This window comes from Motacilla alba, chromosome 9 (assembly GCF_015832195.1).
Source record: "Motacilla alba alba isolate MOTALB_02 chromosome 9, Motacilla_alba_V1.0_pri, whole genome shotgun sequence".
Classification (NCBI taxonomy): domain Eukaryota; kingdom Metazoa; phylum Chordata; class Aves; order Passeriformes; family Motacillidae; genus Motacilla; species Motacilla alba.
In genome coordinates this window covers 9935827-9956003 of record NC_052024.1, presented here as the reverse complement: position 1 = coordinate 9956003, position 20177 = coordinate 9935827, and the positions used below count along the sequence as shown (strand labels likewise).

Here is a 20177-nt window from a genome sequence, read left to right as displayed (position 1 = left end):
GAAGAAGCCACCAGGTCAAGGGAGGCCATCATTTCCCTGCCCCAGGGCCTGTGTAGGGAGGGCTGTGTCCAGAGTCTCCTCAGAGGGTACAGCCAAAGCATGAGAGGTATCAGCCACAAGCTGTGAAAAGGAAAATTCTCATCAGATATAGAGAAGTCACCTCTCCACAGCAAGGGAATGAGGCACTAGGACAGGTTGCCCAGGATGGGAAAGCCTAGTTTGAATAGCCTTGCAGATACTCAAGCTGGATGTGGTGTTCCCCTGAACATGATCTTAAACTTGGGGTTCCTTCCCAAGCCACAATCAACCCTAAATTATTTTTTCTGAGTTTTTCACATTTAGCTGTTTGTTTCTTATTTTAGTTCCTTGACTTATTTGTCTTCCTGACTTGATTTTGCTGTAAGCTTCTCAGCTTCCCTCCCTCCTCTTGTCCCTCTTCAGATCCACTCACAATAACTGCAGACACAGTAAGGCAGAGCAGCAAAACACAGACTGACAAAGCATTCATCCTCTCCTAAGCTTCCTCTCCCATTGTTCCAGGGGCCAGACAAAGCAGGCTCACACTCCTCCTGTGTGTGTAACAGCAAAGACAGCCCAGGTGCCAGTGCTGCAGAGCCATCCAGTCAGACCTGTGGAAGAAGTGCATCAGGGAAAACGGAGCCTTTTCCCAAGTAATACTGGGGAACTGACAGTTCTGAGCAGCTTGGGGATGTTAAAGAGGAGAGCTGGGGAGTCCAATTGCTCTCAGACACCACCTGCAAAGATACAGCCAGAGGCAACTTTCTCTGGTCACCAAGCAGCTGCATCCTGATAATACGCTTCCTCTCTTATATTCTGAAGGACTTCTACTCACAGAAATACCTGCTGAAAGTCTGAAATGCTGAAGAGGATTTAATAGTTCAACCTTGATAAACACCTCCGTACAGGGCAAAAAATTTGGTGGGGAGGGGATGGGCTTACCGCATCATTCTCCCCATCACACAAAAGCACAGGAGCAGTCTACCTGGCTTCCTTGCAAGGGTTAAAATACTTGGACTTTTGGAGAGAAAGACAGAGAAGGAATTTTACAATCATTAACCATTTGCTTATTGTCACTTTATGGGCTTAGGCCTAACATTAAAGATGAAAGACTAAAATAAAGAACTTGAAAGTCAGCCAATGTTAGTATCTTTACCTGTGCCCTACAATGAGAAGAGAAACATACTGCCAGTTGTTAATGACCTAGCAGTTAACAACTTTCCATGTTTTTCATCCTCACAAAGAGATATTGTTTTACTGCTTATTAGTACCTTTTCTGAATTGATGTAAATAAAACCTTGCAGCAATACTGCTGATCATCCAGGAAACACAGAACCAGATGGGGGAAATTCCCTTCTGTCATTTCCAAAGGTTTAGGACTTCTTTAATAAAGCAAAGTGCATGAGAAGGCAGTAGCCGGAAGGAACACGGCCAAATACCGGGATTTAATCATTGCGTAATCTCTGATGAGTAAATGCAAAATAAGTACCAAGCACAAAAGTTCCAGAGGTAACTTGCTCAATATCTCTGGAGCTTTAGAGGCTGTGATGCAATCCAGTGATTTCAGGCAATTCAGTACTTGCATGACTGACAAAAGTCGTTATCTGAGGAAGAAGCCAATTTTCACTAATTATAGGTTGCACTTCATACGTTACAGATCTAGAAATACCATTGAATGCAATTATGGACAAGATATGTGCCTGTTGGGAGAAATTAACTTCCCATCTATCGAAAGTGCAGGTTATGAGGAGACCTGGTGCACCTGCCATGAACATCCTGGCAGCATCCCAGCACTGCTGATTGCTTCCTGCTACCTACATGCAGAAGCTAAATATCTAGTGTTCTGAGGGCAGATTTCTCTCTGCAAAGTTAACTCTACTCTGTCTACAGTCCCCTGGGGTAGCCAACCACCTTTTCACAGAAATGGTCCTCTCAAATGTGATGGCAAAGCCTATAACTCGAAAGAAGAATGAAGAAAGTCTTCACTGGATTTGTGTAGCAGGGCTTTGGGTAGGCACTGATGGTGGATTCTCTGCTAGAATCTTCTCCCATGTCTGGCAGAGGCAATGCCAGCTGGCTCCAAGGAAGGACTCAGTGGACAAGGCTGAGCCCATCACTGACAGTGGTATCATCTCTGAGATAATGTGTTTAGGAAGGGGGGAAAAAACCCTGCGCAACTGCACCAGAGAGAAGAATGAGTATATGGAGGATGGATATATGAAACCACTCTGCAGACCCCAAGTTCAGTGCAGAAGGAGGGGCAGGACCTGCTCCAGGCGCCAGAGCAGAGATTCCCTGAAGCCCAAAGTGCAGGCTGTGGTGAGGCAGCTGTGCCCATGCAGGAGCAGAGATCCACCTGCTGCCCCTGGAGGACCCCACGTCAGAGCAGGTGGATGCCCAAGAGAGGCTGTGACCCCTTGGGAAACCCACACTGCAGCAGGATCCTGGCAGAACTTGTGGCCCCATGGAGAGAGGAGCCCGTGCTGGAGGAGGGGGATAGTGTGGGCAGTTCTCTCCCTGAGCAGGATGGAGCAGCAGAGGTTACATGTAATGAAGTGACCAAAACCTTCATTTTTATACACCTGAACTGCTGGGGGAAGCAGGTGCAGAAAATCAGGAGTAAAGTTAAGCCCAGGAAGAAGGGAGGTGTGGGGGGAAGATGTTTTAAGATTTGATCTTACCTGTCATTATCCTACCTTGATTGATTGCTAAAAAAAATGTAAGGAATTTCCTCAAGTTGAATCTGTTTTGCCTGTGTTGGCAATTGGTGATTAATCTCTCCATGCCCTTGTTTTGGTCTCTGAGCCTTTCCTCATTTACCTCTCCTCTGTCCAGCTGAGGAGTGGAGTGATAAAGCAGCTTTGCTGGGCACCTGGCATCCAGCCAGGGTCAACACACCAGTCAGAAGAGGAAGCTTTAAAAAAAGTTAAAAGCTCTGTGCCAAGCTGGGCTCTAAGTGACATTATATTTGCATTGTTACAGCCCTAGCTCTCTTCCAGTTTAAATTTGGTTTTATTTTATTTTTTATTTTATGTGTTTAGGCATAGTAAACACAACAGCAGAAACATTTTTGACTAGTATGTTTCTGATCCTTATAGTCCAGAAGTGCAGATTTTCTGAGTAACTTCTACAAAGGTGGGAAGAAAGGAAGGAATCACTTGAAAGGATTTTACGCTATTTCCTGCAAGGGACTGAGACCACCAAGTGTCATTTGCAGACAAAAAGAAACCTGATTACAAAAAGTAGCAATGTGATTGATTAATTGATGTAATTAAATTAATGTAATGCAAGGATACTACACACGTTAGACACAGATGTGTTGGACATCCCAAAATCTACACCAACAAAAGCTATCGGTAACTTTTCAGCACGAGAGTGATCGTACAACCATGCTGAGATGAGCCTGACCCTCACCATTTCTACACAAGTCAGTGCTTCTCCACTACTTCAGTTTGGCTGAGAATTTCCCCAAGATGCATAGATCCCAAAGAAGACTTGGAAAAGGAAAATTGCTGGAGCCAAAATCCACAGCCTGAACATGAAAATGCCTTCCAATACTGATAAATTGAGGGCTTGCACTTTAAAAATGTTTAATTCAGAAAGAGGAGAAAAAGAAACTATGCCTTGGCAACTATGAAAGAGAAATATGTGACATTTTCTGAATCTTGAAAGTAAAATACAAGAATAGAAATAAGGAGGAAGAAAATCTGTGACTTAAAATTTGCAGTAAAATGCAGTTTTAAGTTGGCTGAAACTGTTCATTAATTCAATTGAAACATGGTTTTGTATAAAATTAGAAGAGAACTATTAAGAAAATGGGAAGCTAGGGTTTTTTGTGTTCTGTTTGCTTCCTCAGGAAGACCTAAGACAAATAATCCAAACCTTATAAAGAAAAGAGGAAAAAAAACCTAAACAACATGAAGTGGTAAAGTTTTAAGTTGACCCAGAGAACTCATGAAGGTTTTACTAAGTCATACTTGACATATAGAATCTGTGATTATTTGGGCTACTTAGTACATTGTTAACACAGCCAGAGTTTTGTCATGTGTTACTGGAAGACCAGCTTAAAAATACCCAGAAATACCTGCTTATTTGGGAGTTGCCAAACAAAAACCAATCAAGATTGTTTTAAATAGCTGTTAGTTAACACTGGAGTGGCTGTGTCATGAAGGCTGGCAGAGCAGCTGTGGACACAGGCGCTCTCAAGGCAAGTGCTGCAATCACTGCAGCTTTCACCACTACGGGGTTGTGTTACAGGGACTTTCCTGTGAGCAGCTCTAAACCACAGTTGCCCAAACCAACTGCCTTGGACTTCCCTCTTTCCAAGGGGCCTGTTCTTTTCCCAAGGAAACCACACCACCACATCCCTTCCATCCTGACTCTTACAGGTTCTTTTGCATAACACAAATGAGATCACTGACTCTCTCACCCTCCTATACCCCTTTTCTGAACCTTGGTTATCACCTCTTGATTTCTTCAAGAGGCCTTTGGAAGCCCTAGAAAGAGCTGCCTTCCCCTAGCTCCTGTGAAGGAAGCCATCTGCCAGGGTAATTTTTTCCTCTCTTTCTGCTGGGTTCTCTTGGCTGCTTCAAGCATTCTCTTGCCTGTCCCTGTTTTCAGAGTCTTTCTTGCTTATTGCTAGCCCAGACAACTGCAGCCAGCCCCAAAAGTGCCCTGTTGGTTGGGCTCTTGGCTAGGGCTTTGAGGAAGGTGCTGTGTCAAACCACTCAAGCCTGCTCCCAATCATCAGGGGCTCCAGTAAACAAGGCAAGAACCAGAGACAGAAAAACTGTTTTAAACCAGAAAAGATGTTTTAAGTCAAGCAATCTGGACTTGCCAGAAATCTGCTATTCCGAAGTGACCTGTGTTTTACAAGAACATCTCCTCAAGAAAGAAGCCCAGCCTTCCTCAGATCAAAGACTGGTCCTTTTTCTATTTGTGTTTGTACCCGACCTAGGCCATCGAGGCACATGGCAACCAGGACCAGAGCTCCAGGGTACAACATACACTGTAACTGCTTTGCCTTTGAAAGAACTCACAGGAAGGTGAAGGTACATGGAGAAAAACTTGGACCACGTTAAAAAAAAATATTCTTCATGGAAGGGATAAAACCTAACACACTGTTGATGAAAAAACCAAACAACAAAAACAAAACCCTTAAAGACTTTAATAACTCTATGATCAAAACTCTTTGAAGCTGGCAAGAAATCAAGGTATTAGAAGAACTCAGGACATTTAAAGTGCAAGAATTCTTACATTTAAGCAAACATTAGCAGCATAATAGACTTATTTTAAGTCTGTTTCAGTTTTCATTAGAGGTTTAGCATTAAATGAAGCAGCCAGCTTGTTATGACCACTTAAGAAAATGTGACAAATGCTCTTCCAGCAGGACTTTACACTACTTGGGCTGTTGTAATGATTCAAAGTCTCCCATGTGTCTGTAATGAGATGAACCTTGAGGATAAAAAAACACAGAGAGGATATGCTGAGCTGAAACTTCCTGCACACAGAGGTTGTGCAAACATGAATTTGTATCTCTGAAATGTGATATCCGTCTGTGAAAAACAGGACAATATCTGCCACTAGTGGGAGGCATGTGGAATAAGTCTGCAGGGCAACACACCCTGGAAAGTGCTCTTTCAACATGGAAAGTGCCTTAGAAATCCCTTCAGTTTTTTCCTCTCATTTCTCTTTGGCAAACCACAGTGCATGAGCATTAGTCGCTACAAGTATTAACCATTTCAAATGAGATTTCTTTGACGTATAAATCACTTCCCTTTTGTTAATTACCTGGAGATTTTAAAAGTATGCAATCTAAGAAAGACTAAAGCACAGGTATTGAATTGGATTGTATGGCAATGTTACAAATCTACAAATAAGATGTTAAAGTCACCAGGCCAAATCATCAAGTAGCAAACTTGGAGATAGGGGAGATTTTTTGATGCTGGGATAAGCATCCTACATACATCTATTTCTATGTGTAGTTAGAAATTCTGAAGATGAAGCTTAATAGAGTGTTTCATATTATTCCTCATCTCCTAAAAGCAATGCTTTTTTTCTTATTTTTTCTTACCATGTGTCTTTTTTTTTTTCACCAGAATCATCTTTCCCCACTTCATTGAGAAACAAAAAACTGCTGTTCTTCCTTTAAACCCTGATGGCTTCTATGCCATTAGAAGAGCTGACGGACAGTGTAGGGGACAGAGGGACACCAGTGCCCAGTGCATTCAGCCACAGTCAGCACTTGCACAAAAGTCAGCTGCAAACCCACAGCAGTGACCCCATAATATTTTATTAGAAAGGAAAATCCTCAGAGAATTCCACTGACAAAGGAGTGGTTCCTGTCCTCCACTGATGATCCAGAAGAAAAATATAAGGAAAACTAAAGGACCTACTTAAGGTATAACCTGTTCTTCTGTAGGTCTGTAGGTCTATCTGTTCTGCAGTAATTGAATGCAACAGGAAGGTTTTCTCCACCTTCCAACACGTCACTGCTTTGCATGCCTCAGTTGGGAGAGCAGAGTGTGCTTTGTGCCAGTAAGAGTGAGAAAGTAAAAGCTTGTTCAACCAACCCAGTCCTCAGACAACCAAACCCAGTCCCCAGAGGGTGGGAAACACCTTTATTTGGAAACCTCCCAAGATCTGTGAGAGATTTTTGCAAGAGGCACAGAGCAAATCAGAGAGCTGCAATGCAGGGCACTGCCAGGCAAATAAGGATGCCTGTAAAGGCTTGGCAGTGCTTCCAAGGGGACACCCACTGCAATCCAGATGCCCAGCCTCTCACAACTACATCAGTGATCTCTCACCTACAGTGAATTCAGTAACCAACCTGTAACCAAAAGGAGACAAAGCAGCCAGTGACCTATATTGCAAAAAGGCGATGCAACCTAACTTTCCCTGGCCAATAAGAGGAGATTAAGAGGGAAAATCCCTTCAAACCAGCACTTGCTCAGACTTCATTGTTTACAAAAGGGACATAAAGCACAGCCAAAGTAGGTTCAACCAATCTTTATAAACTCATCACAGGACTTCTATGTGCTCCATACCATGTTGGAAGCACATTATAACAAGAGGTCCAGGTCTTGTTTGTGCCCAAGTGTGCCAACACAAAAATGCTGCCTGTAAGAAAAAAGAATCAACCCCCTCAAAATGTCTCAGGGTGATGATTAATGGCACAGCTGTTTGTTCCAGCTCCTGCACTGCCACCAGCAGCCACTACCCTGGCATGGTGCCAGTGGCAATGGGCACTTCAGTGACAAGAGTTAAGAAGAGTGACTAGATAAAAAGAGTAGACATTATCCTTAGGTAAGGTACAGCATAGTAAAAAATAGCCTTACAGCATTACTTTTTAGTAAGGAAGCAGCTGTAAGTGTACATTTAAACCAAGTACCTGAGTCGTTAGTTTGGTTGAATGTATTTCCTAACCTACCCCTTGGAGTAATGCCCTTAGTACCTTCTATCTAAATATCCCAAACTAAACTTTGCATATTCATTTTTGTGTCTCAGCTGAAAGCACCTGAGCCCAGGATGTGAATGTCTTGCCACATTAGATACCTGGGGCAAGATTCAGCTGAGACACAAGTCATGGAAACACTCACCCACACACCGTGGGATTCAGGGCCAGACTGCAGAGAGCAGCTCATTCCCAAAGTGAGCATGCAGTACATGAGAAAAGATAAAGATCAGCTGATCTGTAAGTCAGAAAGTGAACTTGTCCTGTGAATACTCCTGGGTCTGAGAAATCTGACAAAAATACACTTTATTCTTTAAAACTGCCATTGGAACCTTTCTGTGCATAGGCTGTATTTGGCCACAAATGGAGAAAAATATTCAGTATTAGCCACAGAAAACTTTCTTTGCTATCACTTCCTTTAGAGAACAAAGTACACATTCTCCAAATAGAATAAGCCATCAGTTTGATTTGAAGAAGCCTCTTTGTCTGAGTTGGGCAGGTGTCAAGAAGCAGATGTGATTTGTGAGCTGATGTTCAGTGCCCAACCAGACAGAGAGACCTCACGCTGCCAACATGAGCCTTTCAGCCTTGGTGCCATCCTGGGAAGCACCAAAGATAATATAAGGATTGAGTCCAAGGGGCAGCAGAGGCAGGAGACAGTATCAGGATGACGAATGTTTGCAGTCCTGTTCTTTTACTGCCTTTCTGCCCCTCTCAGAATTTTCCTATCTCCTTGATTCATTAGAGACCGTATTAGATTAACTCTTCAGGATACACTACTACCATAAAGCTCACCTTTCTTCCACTCCTACAGAATCTTCCCTTTCCCAAGTGAACAGAACTGGGATGCCAGCTAGAAACAGATCACCAAGCCCACCCTCCAAGCAGAACAACACCTCTGCATCTGACTACATCTGGTGAAAAGAGTGTAGTTCCCTTCAAATCCAGCAGCTAAACTCTGCTGCAGGCAGCTTATGGCATAGGGCTCAAGTTGGCCAAAAACTTGCATAAGCTCACAGTCTTCTGTTTGGCACTCAGATGTGAATCAGTGAAAAAGCAAGAAATTTTAACTACAAACAAGATGGATTGAAGACTATGGGAAAGAAGAGATAATGAAGGATAAAAGAGGATCTGAAAGCAGAGAAACCAAACATCAATGCCTGGACATTACTTAAATCATTCTTTCTCATTATTGCATTACAGGAAAAACAGAATTTTGCAGTTTTTCTCAGTGTCAAGAAATTTGAGTTGGATTCTTCAGTAAGTCAATGCAAACCCCAAGTAACACAGTTTCCCTCAAGAGTTCTCTTTTAGCAAGAGTTCATGAGAACAAAACCAAATGCAGGTATACTCAGTGCTCTCTCAGAGAGACTGTCACCTTCTATAGCCACAGGGTCAATGGAACAGGAAGAACCAAGATGACTCTGGGATCAGCGTCAGCAGTGACTGATGGCTGGGAAAGAGCCCAAAGGAATGATTACTTTCCTTCCATGCGTTAGTTTCACATACATTAGAGATGCTGCCAGCGTGTGAGGAGTGTCTGGTGACGCACCCTGAGTCACATGGTTCAGCTGGAGATAGTCCTGTCAGGAGCAGGGAGTGGAACATGATGATCCCTATGGCTCCCTCCCAGCTCTAGGTGTTCTATGACTCCAGAAGTGCACAGCACTGTCCCAGGCAGGAGGAGATGGTTTAATTTACAAAGGCCAACAAACAAGTTATAAATGCAAGAGGCAGGGATGGCCCCTCTAACATCCCTAATCCTGTAATATTGGATTGTTGAGGGGGCAGAAGGCAAAGATGGCAAAATCTGGCAAAGATGGCTGAGCTGAGACACTTCTCTGACCCAGCAAGGAATGTCATACCTTTTTCATATTCATGTACATGTCCATAAAGTTACAGTTCCATTTTACTGTGTGTGAACCAAGATGCTGCCTTCCTCTGGTTGGATAATTCACTGTTATTTACAAATATTTACACATTTCCCTACTGTATCGGTCATATTCCTAAATATGTATTACATCCCTCATTCCCTCGTCCCTCATCCCTACATGCTGTGGGACCAGGGTGGGAGTGGATCTAAATTTGTGTAAATACTTTTTGTGAAAATCTGTACATTTTACAGAGTGTGCTCTGCTGTTGTGAGTCCCACAAAATCATCTGAAGCTGGCTATAGGGCAGCTGTCCCCATCTTCAGCAGCACTGTAAGAACCTGTCAAAGCAAAAAATCGGACAAATATGCCAGCAAATAAGTCAAGAGGAAGCAGAGCAGGGTGTTTTGCTTTTTACCTTTTAAGTTTTTCAGAATGGTTTGAAACCCCATGGAGGTGATGTGGATACCTTCCAATCTTGCAGCAGCGGTATTTGCTCACCCTTACCTCCGTAACTACCCACGCACAGCTACTGCTCCCTCTTTAATATACACTTTGAGGCGCAGGTACGTGGTTCCCAAGCCACATATTCTGTCAAATAGACCCAAAATTCTTTGGGAACAGAACTTCCTCTATTGATTTTGTGCCAGTCAGGCACTAAACTGTAGTTTGGGTCTTGATTCACTGCTGCCTTGGGGCAAAGACAGGCCAGGATTATCTGGCTGTTCCTTTAAGGGTGCTGAAAGCAAGCCAGCTGGAGGCCTTTCCAAAGGAGGGGTCAGAGCAAGCTGTAACACCAGAAGAACAGGAAAAGCACAAAACCCAAACAGAGTCCAGTAGCTGCAATACACACAGGACAACCAGAAGTAAGACTGGGAATACTAAAAGGAGGCTTTTCCCTTGGAAGTAAGAAAGGAAGAGCTCCAGCACAGAAGGTATGATTATATATGAACTTTAGAAATATGAAATCCTGCAATGACAAGGGAAAGTGGGAGGAAAGAAGAGAGCAATCCAATGGGGAGCTGGGGGGCTGTGTTAGGCTGTGTTTAGAAGAGCTGACAGCTCTAGCACCAAGAACTGCTGAAGGAAAAAAGAAACAGTGGAATTTTTTTGTTGCAAATCATCACCAAGGCATCCTAAAATCTCTTCAAAAGTGAACAAAACCTAGATTTATAAAAGACAAATTGACCACATGGGATGACTGAACCAGGAACAAATTGGATCTTTCCCCCTCAAGCAGCGAGGCAGAGCTCTGGTTGTCAGAGGTTTGTGGTTAGGAATGCAGAAAGGAGGGCTTGTACAGCAGCTGCAGAGCTGGAGGGAGCTTCAGCAAGGGCTGGGGTGTGAGTGGAACCCAAATCACCGGGCAGGTGGGGTGACACCATCTCCCACTCCCCAAGGGCTGAGTGGGCTGCCCCTGAGAGCCCTCAGCCCTCTGCCCCTCCCAGCTCAGCACCAGTGACAGGTTTTTTCTCCTCGTATCAAGTGGGAAACTTCTCACCTGACTTCACCTACCAGCCTAACACTGGCAGTTCAAAGAGCAGAAGTGCAGATTAGAGGTGCAGGTCTAGCCCAGAACCCTGCACAGTGCACAGCTGGCCCTGTAGGGATGCAGTGACCAGGACACGCCCGAAGTTCTTCTGTTTGCAGCTGAAACCATGAATTCCTGCACAGGATGGCAAAGCCCTGCCACCCATGGGCAGCATCCCAGGGGCAACACAAGCACCCTGCAAGCCCTGCAGAGGCAGCAGCTTCCCCACTCACCTCCCAAGGTGTGTGTGACATTTTGACAGGCTACATGAGACTTGCTGCCCCTGTGTCACACAGCCTACTGGTGGGGTGAGCAAACAGGGCAAGACCTGAAACAGACCAGAGCACAGAACCTAGGCTAGAAAGGGAAAAATATGCCCTGGCTACATCCCAAAGCTGACTTGTACAAATGTTTCTCGTTACAGTGTTAGAGATGCTCTCCACCCCACTCTTCTCGATGCCTTTCTCAGAATCACAGGAAGCATTCCCATGGCACTGGGGTGCTGTATGGCTTTAATGATTTCCACGTGGGAGGAGAGCCAGGGGGTGTTATGGTGACTCAGTGAGCATGATCCTGGGCACGGCCCAAACTGGTCCTGCCAAAGCCACGTTTGCAGCAGACTGATGTTCCAACAGCTGAGGAGGAAGGAGGGGCAGAAATGCTTCCTTCCTGGAGCACTCAGTGTCTCTCAGTCCTCCCCAGCTCGTTTCCTTGCTGGGGCCACCTTGCCATCTAGTGGTTCACCCTGCAGAGCTGACACAGAGCTGGGCTCGTTTCTGCTGGAATCCTGTAATGCCCATGCTTTCTGCCCCTATGCGCCAAAGGAAGTAATTCAAATTCCCTTGGATCTGCAGCCTTTTCTTAGTGTGTCAGGCTGTCAGCAAAAAGTGCTGTCATAGCATGAAGTTTGAAAAGAAGATGCATAATGATTGCCTACTGTCTTGTACATATCACATACTATTAAAAAGGATCCTCTGCCCATCCAGCCTGGAGTGATATACTCATCAGGACGTGACTGCTTTGGGCTGAATAGACCTTCCTTCAGCTTTTACAAAAAATTTTGTGAAAAAACACCACTCCATTTTCCAGATTTTTATAAGATTCATTTTTTGCCCAAAAAAGAAAGACTTATCAGTAGGGAAGTAGAGAAAAGTCAAAAGCAGAGTGATAGAAATCCCATCTGCTAATATGCAAAGTCCAAAAGGCTCCAAAAGATAAACTGCACACATTACGATTCTTGACATTGCCTATACTAACATGAATATGGATATTAACTTACTGTCTATTTCCTTTGCATGTCCCCATTACATCCATTTTGACTTTTGTTTGGGCTCTCTCTAGCAGAGTTGCACATTTTAATTTATTCCATCACCTCACCTAGTGACAAGAACAAAAATACCTGCTTCATTTCATTTCAGCATGAACTGTTAACCTTCTGTGACCACTTTCATAAATGGGAAATATGATGTCTGTATCCAAAGTAGACTTCTTATGCAGATAATTCCAGATGAGTGTCTGGCTTGATATCCTTTCTCTATTTCTTAGCAGCTCCATCTGCTCCAGAGTTATCTTTATCATTCAACAAGGTGCTTGGCTGTGATAAGTCACGGTGTCGAGGGAAATCTCAGTGCTCAGCTGTCTTCTGCCACTTCAATCTAGAAAAGCTTTTCCTGTGTTTATCTTGGTCAGTGCAGATAGAATGACAGGGTAGTCTCCCAGCTAAAGATCTTCCAATTCATTTTTTATGCACTTTCTACAAAGAGAGCAGCAGACAAATGTAAGGAATAGCTGTTCACTTGAACGTTATAAATAAAAACTATTTTGAACTGTCGACTTCTGAAGAGCACTCCTTAGCATTAGAAACCACAAAATAAAAATCAAGTACAAGGTCTCTTTGCACTTGCATGGGCAGTATCATTATTCTAACAAACTTTATCCTCAGCTTTGCTGCAGAGGCCATGGGCTGCTGGAAGCAAGAGAAAACCAACACCTGGGCTTTTCCAACGCTGATCCTCTGCCTCTATGGATTCTTCTACATGATGAAACCATCAGAACCTTTCCTAACACCCTATCTAACAGGACCAGATAAAAACCTGACCACAGACGAGGTATGGTTTTATTCTATGATTTCTTTTAACTGAAGTAGTGAAAATAGACACAGAAAACACTGTTTAAAGTTTTTTAAAAAGATGAAAAGAAAAGAAAAGCACAAATTTAACTAGCTCTGACAGGTTACAATTTGCCAGCAGACTGCATAAATAAAAGATCCATTTAACAGATCCAAGATCCATTTGCCTGCCCAACAGTCCCATGCTGATTCAATGTGGTTATATATTTTATGAATTCCTTCCGAGAAAAAACTTCTCTCTACAACGCCATTTAAAATACATGAACTTCCTTTCCTCAACAATAAAAACACTGACATTTTCTCTTCTGTTGTAGGTTACCAACCAGATTCTGCCAGTCTGGACATACTCCTACCTCGCTCTCCTTTTCCCAGTGTTCCTGCTCACAGACTACGTGCGCTACAAGCCCGTCCTCCTCCTGCAGGGCATCAGCCTCATCGTCACGTGGCTGCTGCTGCTCTTTGCACATGGAGTGGTGGCCATGCAGCTGGTGGAATTCTTCTATGGCATGGTCACAGCCACCGAGGTGGCCTATTACGCCTACATCTACAGCGTGGTCAGCACCCAACACTACCAGAGGGTCACCAGCTACTGCAGGAGCGTCACCCTGGTGGCAGCCACCGTGGCCGCCGTGCTGGGACAGCTGCTGGTGTCCTTAGCACACGTCTCCTACTTCTACCTCAACGCCATTACCTTGGCCTCCGTGTCCCTGGCATTCCTGTGCGCGTTCTTCCTGCCCATGCCCCAGAGGAGCATGTTCTTCCACAGGAAAGACGCCCCTGAGCCTGTGCCAGGGCCTGGCAAAGCGCCGGCTGCGGGCGCCGCCCGCAGGCCCTCGAGCTGCGCAGAGGAAAGGAGCCCTGATCCTGCTGCCAGGGCCCCGAGCCCCCAGCCCCGGGCCGGCAATGCCGGGCCCCACGGGCACATGCTCAGCGTGCTGCTGCAGCTGGGCAGGGACCTGAGGGATTGCTACGGCTCCCGCAAGCTCCTCTACTGGTCCCTGTGGTGGGCTCTGGCCACGGCCGGCTTTAACCAGGTGGTGAATTATGTCCAGGTGCTGTGGGACTTCCGAGCCCCCTCGCACAGCTCTGCAGTGTACAACGGAGCTGTCGAAGCAATAGCAACTTTTCTGAGTAAGTCAATGTTTAAACACTGATCACAATGACAGCCTCTGAAGTTTCACTTTATAAACTTTCAAAGTGCCATTGCGTTGCAGGCGCTCCAGGGAGCCAGTGCACACCCTGTGCATTCAAGACCTAGGTCTTTGATTTACAACAGTTCAAATGTGAGTTATGTGGTTTTTCTTCAGTAGCAGACAAATAACTGTATTTTTCCAGTATACAGAAAGCGTGCAAGTCACACAGACATTGCATCTAGCTGGTAAATCCATTCAGAAGCACTCCTGTTTCTTTGGATGAGGCTATTGGGTGTTGGTTTTACTTCCCCAAAACAAGTTTTGAAATGTTCCCATAACAATGCTATCAGCTTACACACATGGGAGAAGTTTTCTGTAAAAATTTTACACAGAAAGAACATAATCCTCTCATTTAAATTTTTTTTCTAGTGAGATACCCTTGTGCAACCAGACAAAAAGAAAAATTTTAATCATTGCATGATACAAAGATTTTCAGGGGAAAAACCACCCTGTGAATCCTTACGATACCGATCTGAGCCATTCCACTTTCGTACTGGGAGCAGATGCTCGCGCCACACATGCGAAGAGAGGTTATCAAAAGGTAACATCAGAGGATACCGCCCTGCCTTGGCACACGTTGTGCTGCTGTAAAGAGCTTGCACAAGACATGGGGGTGTGTTTTACCAGGAAAAATAAACATGTCTGCACCACACCTGGTCATTCAGGTCACCCTTACAGCCTTTAAGGAGAAACAGATGCTACTCTTGCAGCAGGCAACTAAATAGACCACGTGAATCATGAACTTGAAGACTTCCTGTAGTATCTACTCCTTGATGAATTTCTCTCTCGTGGACTTGCCTAGTTCTTAGTGTATAAGTACAGAAGTTTTAAAATATAATTTATAGAAGTTTTTAAAAGGGTCTGGGACCCCTAAGATGGGCAGTCAGGTGGCTTAAGTTTGCAACAGATGCATCTTCTAGGAGGCCCACGAAAAGCAAACCTATCCTTTCTCGTTCCTTGCATATACTTCCTTGATGCCTCAAAATTCACTTTTTTGACAGTTTACCCCCCTCTATGAGGTGCACAGAGCTAAACTGTTCAATAGAAGGTTTACTAGTCCAGCTAGGAGAAGGTGGAAGAATTTCCTTCTTGAACTCCAAGCCATGTTCCTAATTCTCTCCCCAGAGATCCATGCTGTGTACAGACACCTAAATAATGAATCCTCCTACATTACAGTTTATCCCGTGAAGTGGAATAAAACACTAAGAACAGAATGGCAGAGACTTGATATATGCAGTTTTCTTAAAATGACCAGTCATCTGCACAGCTGCAGAAGTCATCAGAAATGCTTTCAAACTTAGACTACTCTGCTTCATAATTCAGCATTGCCTTTCAGCATGTGAGTGTGGCAAGACTTGGTCATACAGGCTGTGGAGCAGATACAATATTTACACGTATTTTTTTCTCTTTTTCTAGGCTCAGTAACATCTTTCCTAGTACAATATATGAATATTAACTGGGACCATTTTGGGGAACTGGCTTTAGGGGTCTTCTCTGCAATTGATGCTGGCTGTCTGTTTCTCATGCACTTCTCTAGTAGCATCTGGGCATCTTATGCTGGATATCTCATTTTCAAGGCATGCTATGTGCTCCTCCTGACAATAGCAACGTAAGTACAAATCATCACAGTGCTGCCATCGTGCACAGAATACTGACCCTACGTTGAGTTTGCTTTGAGCATCCTTTTCCTCAGAGGTAGCTGACCTAATGCTTGACATTACAGTTTAGGTAACGACAAGAACGCTTAAATGTCTGGTTATGTTGTATTTCATTCTTCCAAACAACCAGGAAAGAAAAATTGTCAAAAGGACATTGAACATTTACCCAAGCAGAAATTAAACAAGGCACAAGGTAATGTTACTACTAAAGGCAATGGTAACTGCAAAATGTAGAAGCCATTTTCCTCCTTCCTGGCATGAAAGATGCAAAGTGAACAATAGGGACAAGCATACCTTGACAGCCATCCTTTAGGATCACCATATGCCTAGACCCCCTACTGATGAACCTTTTAGCATGCCATGAACTGCATGAATGGAGGAAAAGACTCCACATAAAGTGTTCCCCAACATAATTTTATGCATATAATCATTAGTGATATTAAGATGTAAAGAAGGAATAAAAGGGAACATAGGACATGTAAACTCAGACGAGATTTTATAGGAGACCAAGCTATTCTGTTGTCAGAAATAGAAATGTATAAATACTATTGATAACAAACATTTCATCCTGTGCAATAAATATAAAATGTTATTGCTCCAGTCATTTTCTTGCTTGGAATGTCTCTAGACATACCACACTATTTCATTAACAAAAATACTGGATGCATTTTGTGTCCAACTCCAAAATTTATCAAATACCATTTTAAAAAATTGCTAACATTGTAATGCATGGCAAGGTTATGCCTATCTTGAAGGAAGTCAAGTGAACTCTTAATTGTCATTTTGGTAGATTGTTATTACATTATAGTTAATTACTCCTGGACTATTTCAATATATTATAAAAAAACCCCAACAAAGTAAAATCTTGCAAAAATCTCCCAAGCTAAAGCCATTGAAAATGAGTCCTGAATGAATAACACTTTTTTGTTTGTACAGAAACTTTGCAGCTGTATATTGCAAAGAAAGATGTTTTGATTATTGTCATAAAAGATATTGCAAGTAAAAATCTACAGGCTCTTGACAGAAATAAGCTGCATGTTACCTCCACAGTCAAATCACAAAGCAAAACGTGACTCATTACCATGGAAAGCTTGGTTAGAAGATACCCAGAGTGACCTCCCAGCCAGGGCAGAACTGCTTCCAGTGCCAGAACAAGTCACAGCTTTGCCTGGCCAGGTCTCTGAAATCTTCAAGCCATGGACTCTTCACAGCATGTCTGGCACAGTCGTCTGTGCAGGCAGAGAAGGAGCAAAGGGGAAGGGTACACACAACTGACATTCTACCTAATCATCTGAAAGCAGAGGTTAGAAAAGCAGCCCATGCAGTTCAAACAAAATATTAAAATACACTATGGTACCCCAGACTTTTTTTTTTTTTTAGAGAAAGCAATGAAGCAAACAAACAAATGGAGCACCATTTCACCATTTCCTCTGTCCTTGATGCACCATCTCCATGAATCACTTTCTCCTCATTGACTGCTATTCAGCAATAGCTTTCCCAGTGGGAAGTGACTGACCTGCCAGTTTCCCGTTAGGTTCCAGATCGCCGTCAATCTGAGCATGGAGCGCTATGCCCTGATGTTTGGATTCAACAACTTCATTGCCCTGCTGATCCAGACCATTCTCACAATTGTTGTTGTAGATTCAAGAGGCCTGGGACTGGACATAGTGACTCAAGTAAGTGCAGTTACCTTACTTCCTATTTACTGCTCAGCCAAGTCACCTTCAAAATTCCTATGCCAAAAGACAACTTAATTATCTTTCTTCTATAGAAATCCAGACATCTCATTCTTCCCTTGTCATTCTTCACCATAATTTGTCATCATTCTTCCCTTTTGCCTTTTAATGCATTTGGGATTACAGATGCTGGTCTGTTACTTTATAAAGGGAGATACACCAGAACATAACTAACCAGGCCCTGCTATCCAACCAGTTTTAGTAGTTAATAGGACACCATCCTCTCTTCCCAAAAGCTCAGACTGGTTTTGTCAGTTGCAGAATGGGAGTTCAGGACTATGAGGCACAGTGTGGATTACTTATTTCAGCTCAAGAGCAAACCTGGTCTGTATCTCAACATGTGCAATAGAGTCTCCTGCCCACAGCCTGGGCACTTCATTTGGGATGGGATGTCCTCTCTCCCAACAATGTCCCTAACTTCAACCCGATGTCACTCATGGTGAAGTCAACTGAAACCTACTGACTTCTGCATTTCCTCAGATGAGCTCTCAGCTGGGGCAGCTTTCTACTCTAATGGGTCTGAAGAAGACTAAAGCTATTCACACTCTGCACAGAGGAGGCAAAAGTGACTTTCAAAGAGTCAAGATTGAATCAAACATTAAATCTTTAAAATTAAGGACAGGAATATGTAGGACTTCATAAATAGCCTTGCCACTGTTGTTGGAAATACTGATATAAAATTACAGTATATTTACTTAAACCATAGGGGTGACAGTTACTGAAATGTGTAAAAGCAAACCAAGGATCAACTCAGGTTCTTCACGCAGATTATTCATGAACATGTGGGTAATGAAGGTACTTCTACATTTTGCACTAATAGGAAAAAATATCCTGTTCTTATCCCTCTCCCTGTCTGATGTTTATTAAGAGACATAAGGAATGGAAGAAAGGGGCAGATCTTCATTTCACAGTTATCTGCTGTATACTTGAAAAGCTGAGATTTTGCTTAATCACAAAGCAGAAACTCAAGTATAGAGAAACTGCCAGAACACAAGAAAATCAGACTGACTGTCATCTTCAGAAGAAGCAGCATTCCTCTAATGTGTTTTTCATTAATTGTTCTGCCTTTTTCTCCTCCTCTCCCAGTTTTTAATTTATGGCAGCTACTTCACAGTCATACATGGGATTTTCATGATCAGAAGCATTTGTGTGCTGGTCTCATGCAAATGCCAAAGGAAAATAGTGAGATCTTGCACAGAGCAGCTGAACCAGGCTGAGCACGAGTCAAGAGAGCAGATTGTCACAAGCTACATGACACGGCTGTAGGAGGCAGGCAGGCTGCAGAAGGGCTTCTCCTGGGAGAAGGGCTCCCAGCAGGGAAGAAGAGCAGCACGCAGGGAACAGCAGAGCAAGAAGAACATTCAACTCAGCCCTGAAAAGCTACGCTGAATCATTCCAGCACTTCAGCACAACATATGCCAGCAGAGAGCTCACCAGAATGGCGCTGTGCCAAGAATAAAAGATAAGTTGCTTTAGATTCTTATTTACATGCATATAAATAGCTTAAGGGCAGTAATTTATACACAGAATCAGAGCAACAACCTTTGCATCTCCCCATGCATGATGGAAGAGAGCAGAGTTCACCCTGCCTTGCTCATTGTAGCTCCTGAATGTGGTGCTAGCAAAGCTGCTTCTGTCACATTTGCTGATGCAGTGGCTGAGGGTGTGACTCCCCTTTGCATAGCCCTTGTTCTGAACCAAGGAAGAAAATATCATGTTTGCATCATTCTATTCTTTCATAGCCAGTACAGCAGATGGGGGACAGGCTCCTCCTGTCTCATCCCACAGCTCACTGCACACAGGCTGCAAAAAGCTGGGCTTGCACAACCTGTCCTGGGAGCTTCACTGCAACACTGCTACATCACAGTTGTTGCTTGGCCCACATTTGAGAGCTACAAACACTGTGCTGACTTCACAGCAACCTCTGCTGAGAAGGGAATAACTCCAGAGTCCAAGCAAAAGGCCAGAACACCACCCCTTTGGTTGTGCTTCCAGTAAAATTCAATTCAGGACTATCTTCCTCTTTCAGCAGGAAAAAAAATAATATGAAAGAGCTTAAGTAGCACAGACTAAAACCAGAGAAGGACATTGTGGAGAAATTTAGCTGATTCCATAGAGGAAAATTCCAGATTAACAGGAATATCCAAGAAGATTTATAACTGAAACAAACAGTGAGCATTGTGTGTGCTTTTGAGTGCCAAGTGAGGGAGGTCCACTGGTCTTGGCCAAGAATTTGGCAGGATCAGCCAAACTCATGTCAAGAAGCTCCAAGTCCTACATCTAATTTTGTCCAAAAGACAGTCCAGAACAAGAAAAAAGAGACTAGAAATGAGTTTGCATAGTGAATGTCTAATTTAATATGAACCATATCCATATGCTGAAGTTATTTCTGTACTGCTGTTTGCTTCTAGCTTCCAATATCTACATCTAACTAATAAAAACCACTTAGCATTTACAGAATATTTTTTTCTGTAGAGACACAAGCTATCACTTGTACAGACATACCAGCTTTTCATACCACTGTCACACACTGCAACTAGACAAAGTGCCCAGAGGCAAGGGCAGGCAGGACAGAAGCAATTTGTTTCA

The 20177-nt window shown here is 43.5% G+C and overlaps 1 protein-coding gene across 1 annotated transcript; it reads left to right on the top strand.

Moving 5' to 3' along the window:
- Positions 1–10101: 10101 nt before the first annotated feature.
- LOC119704341 (thiamine transporter 2-like) lies at positions 10102–20043 on the top strand. Its single transcript, XM_038145410.1, has 6 exons — positions 10102–10277; positions 12816–12981; positions 13316–14132; positions 15611–15803; positions 17387–17528; positions 18675–20043. Exons 2-6 carry the CDS (start codon positions 12832–12834, stop codon positions 18852–18854), a joined length of 1482 nt encoding a protein of 493 aa, XP_038001338.1. The 5' UTR covers positions 10102–10277; positions 12816–12831; the 3' UTR covers positions 18855–20043.
- The last annotated feature ends 134 nt before the right edge of the window (positions 20044–20177 follow it).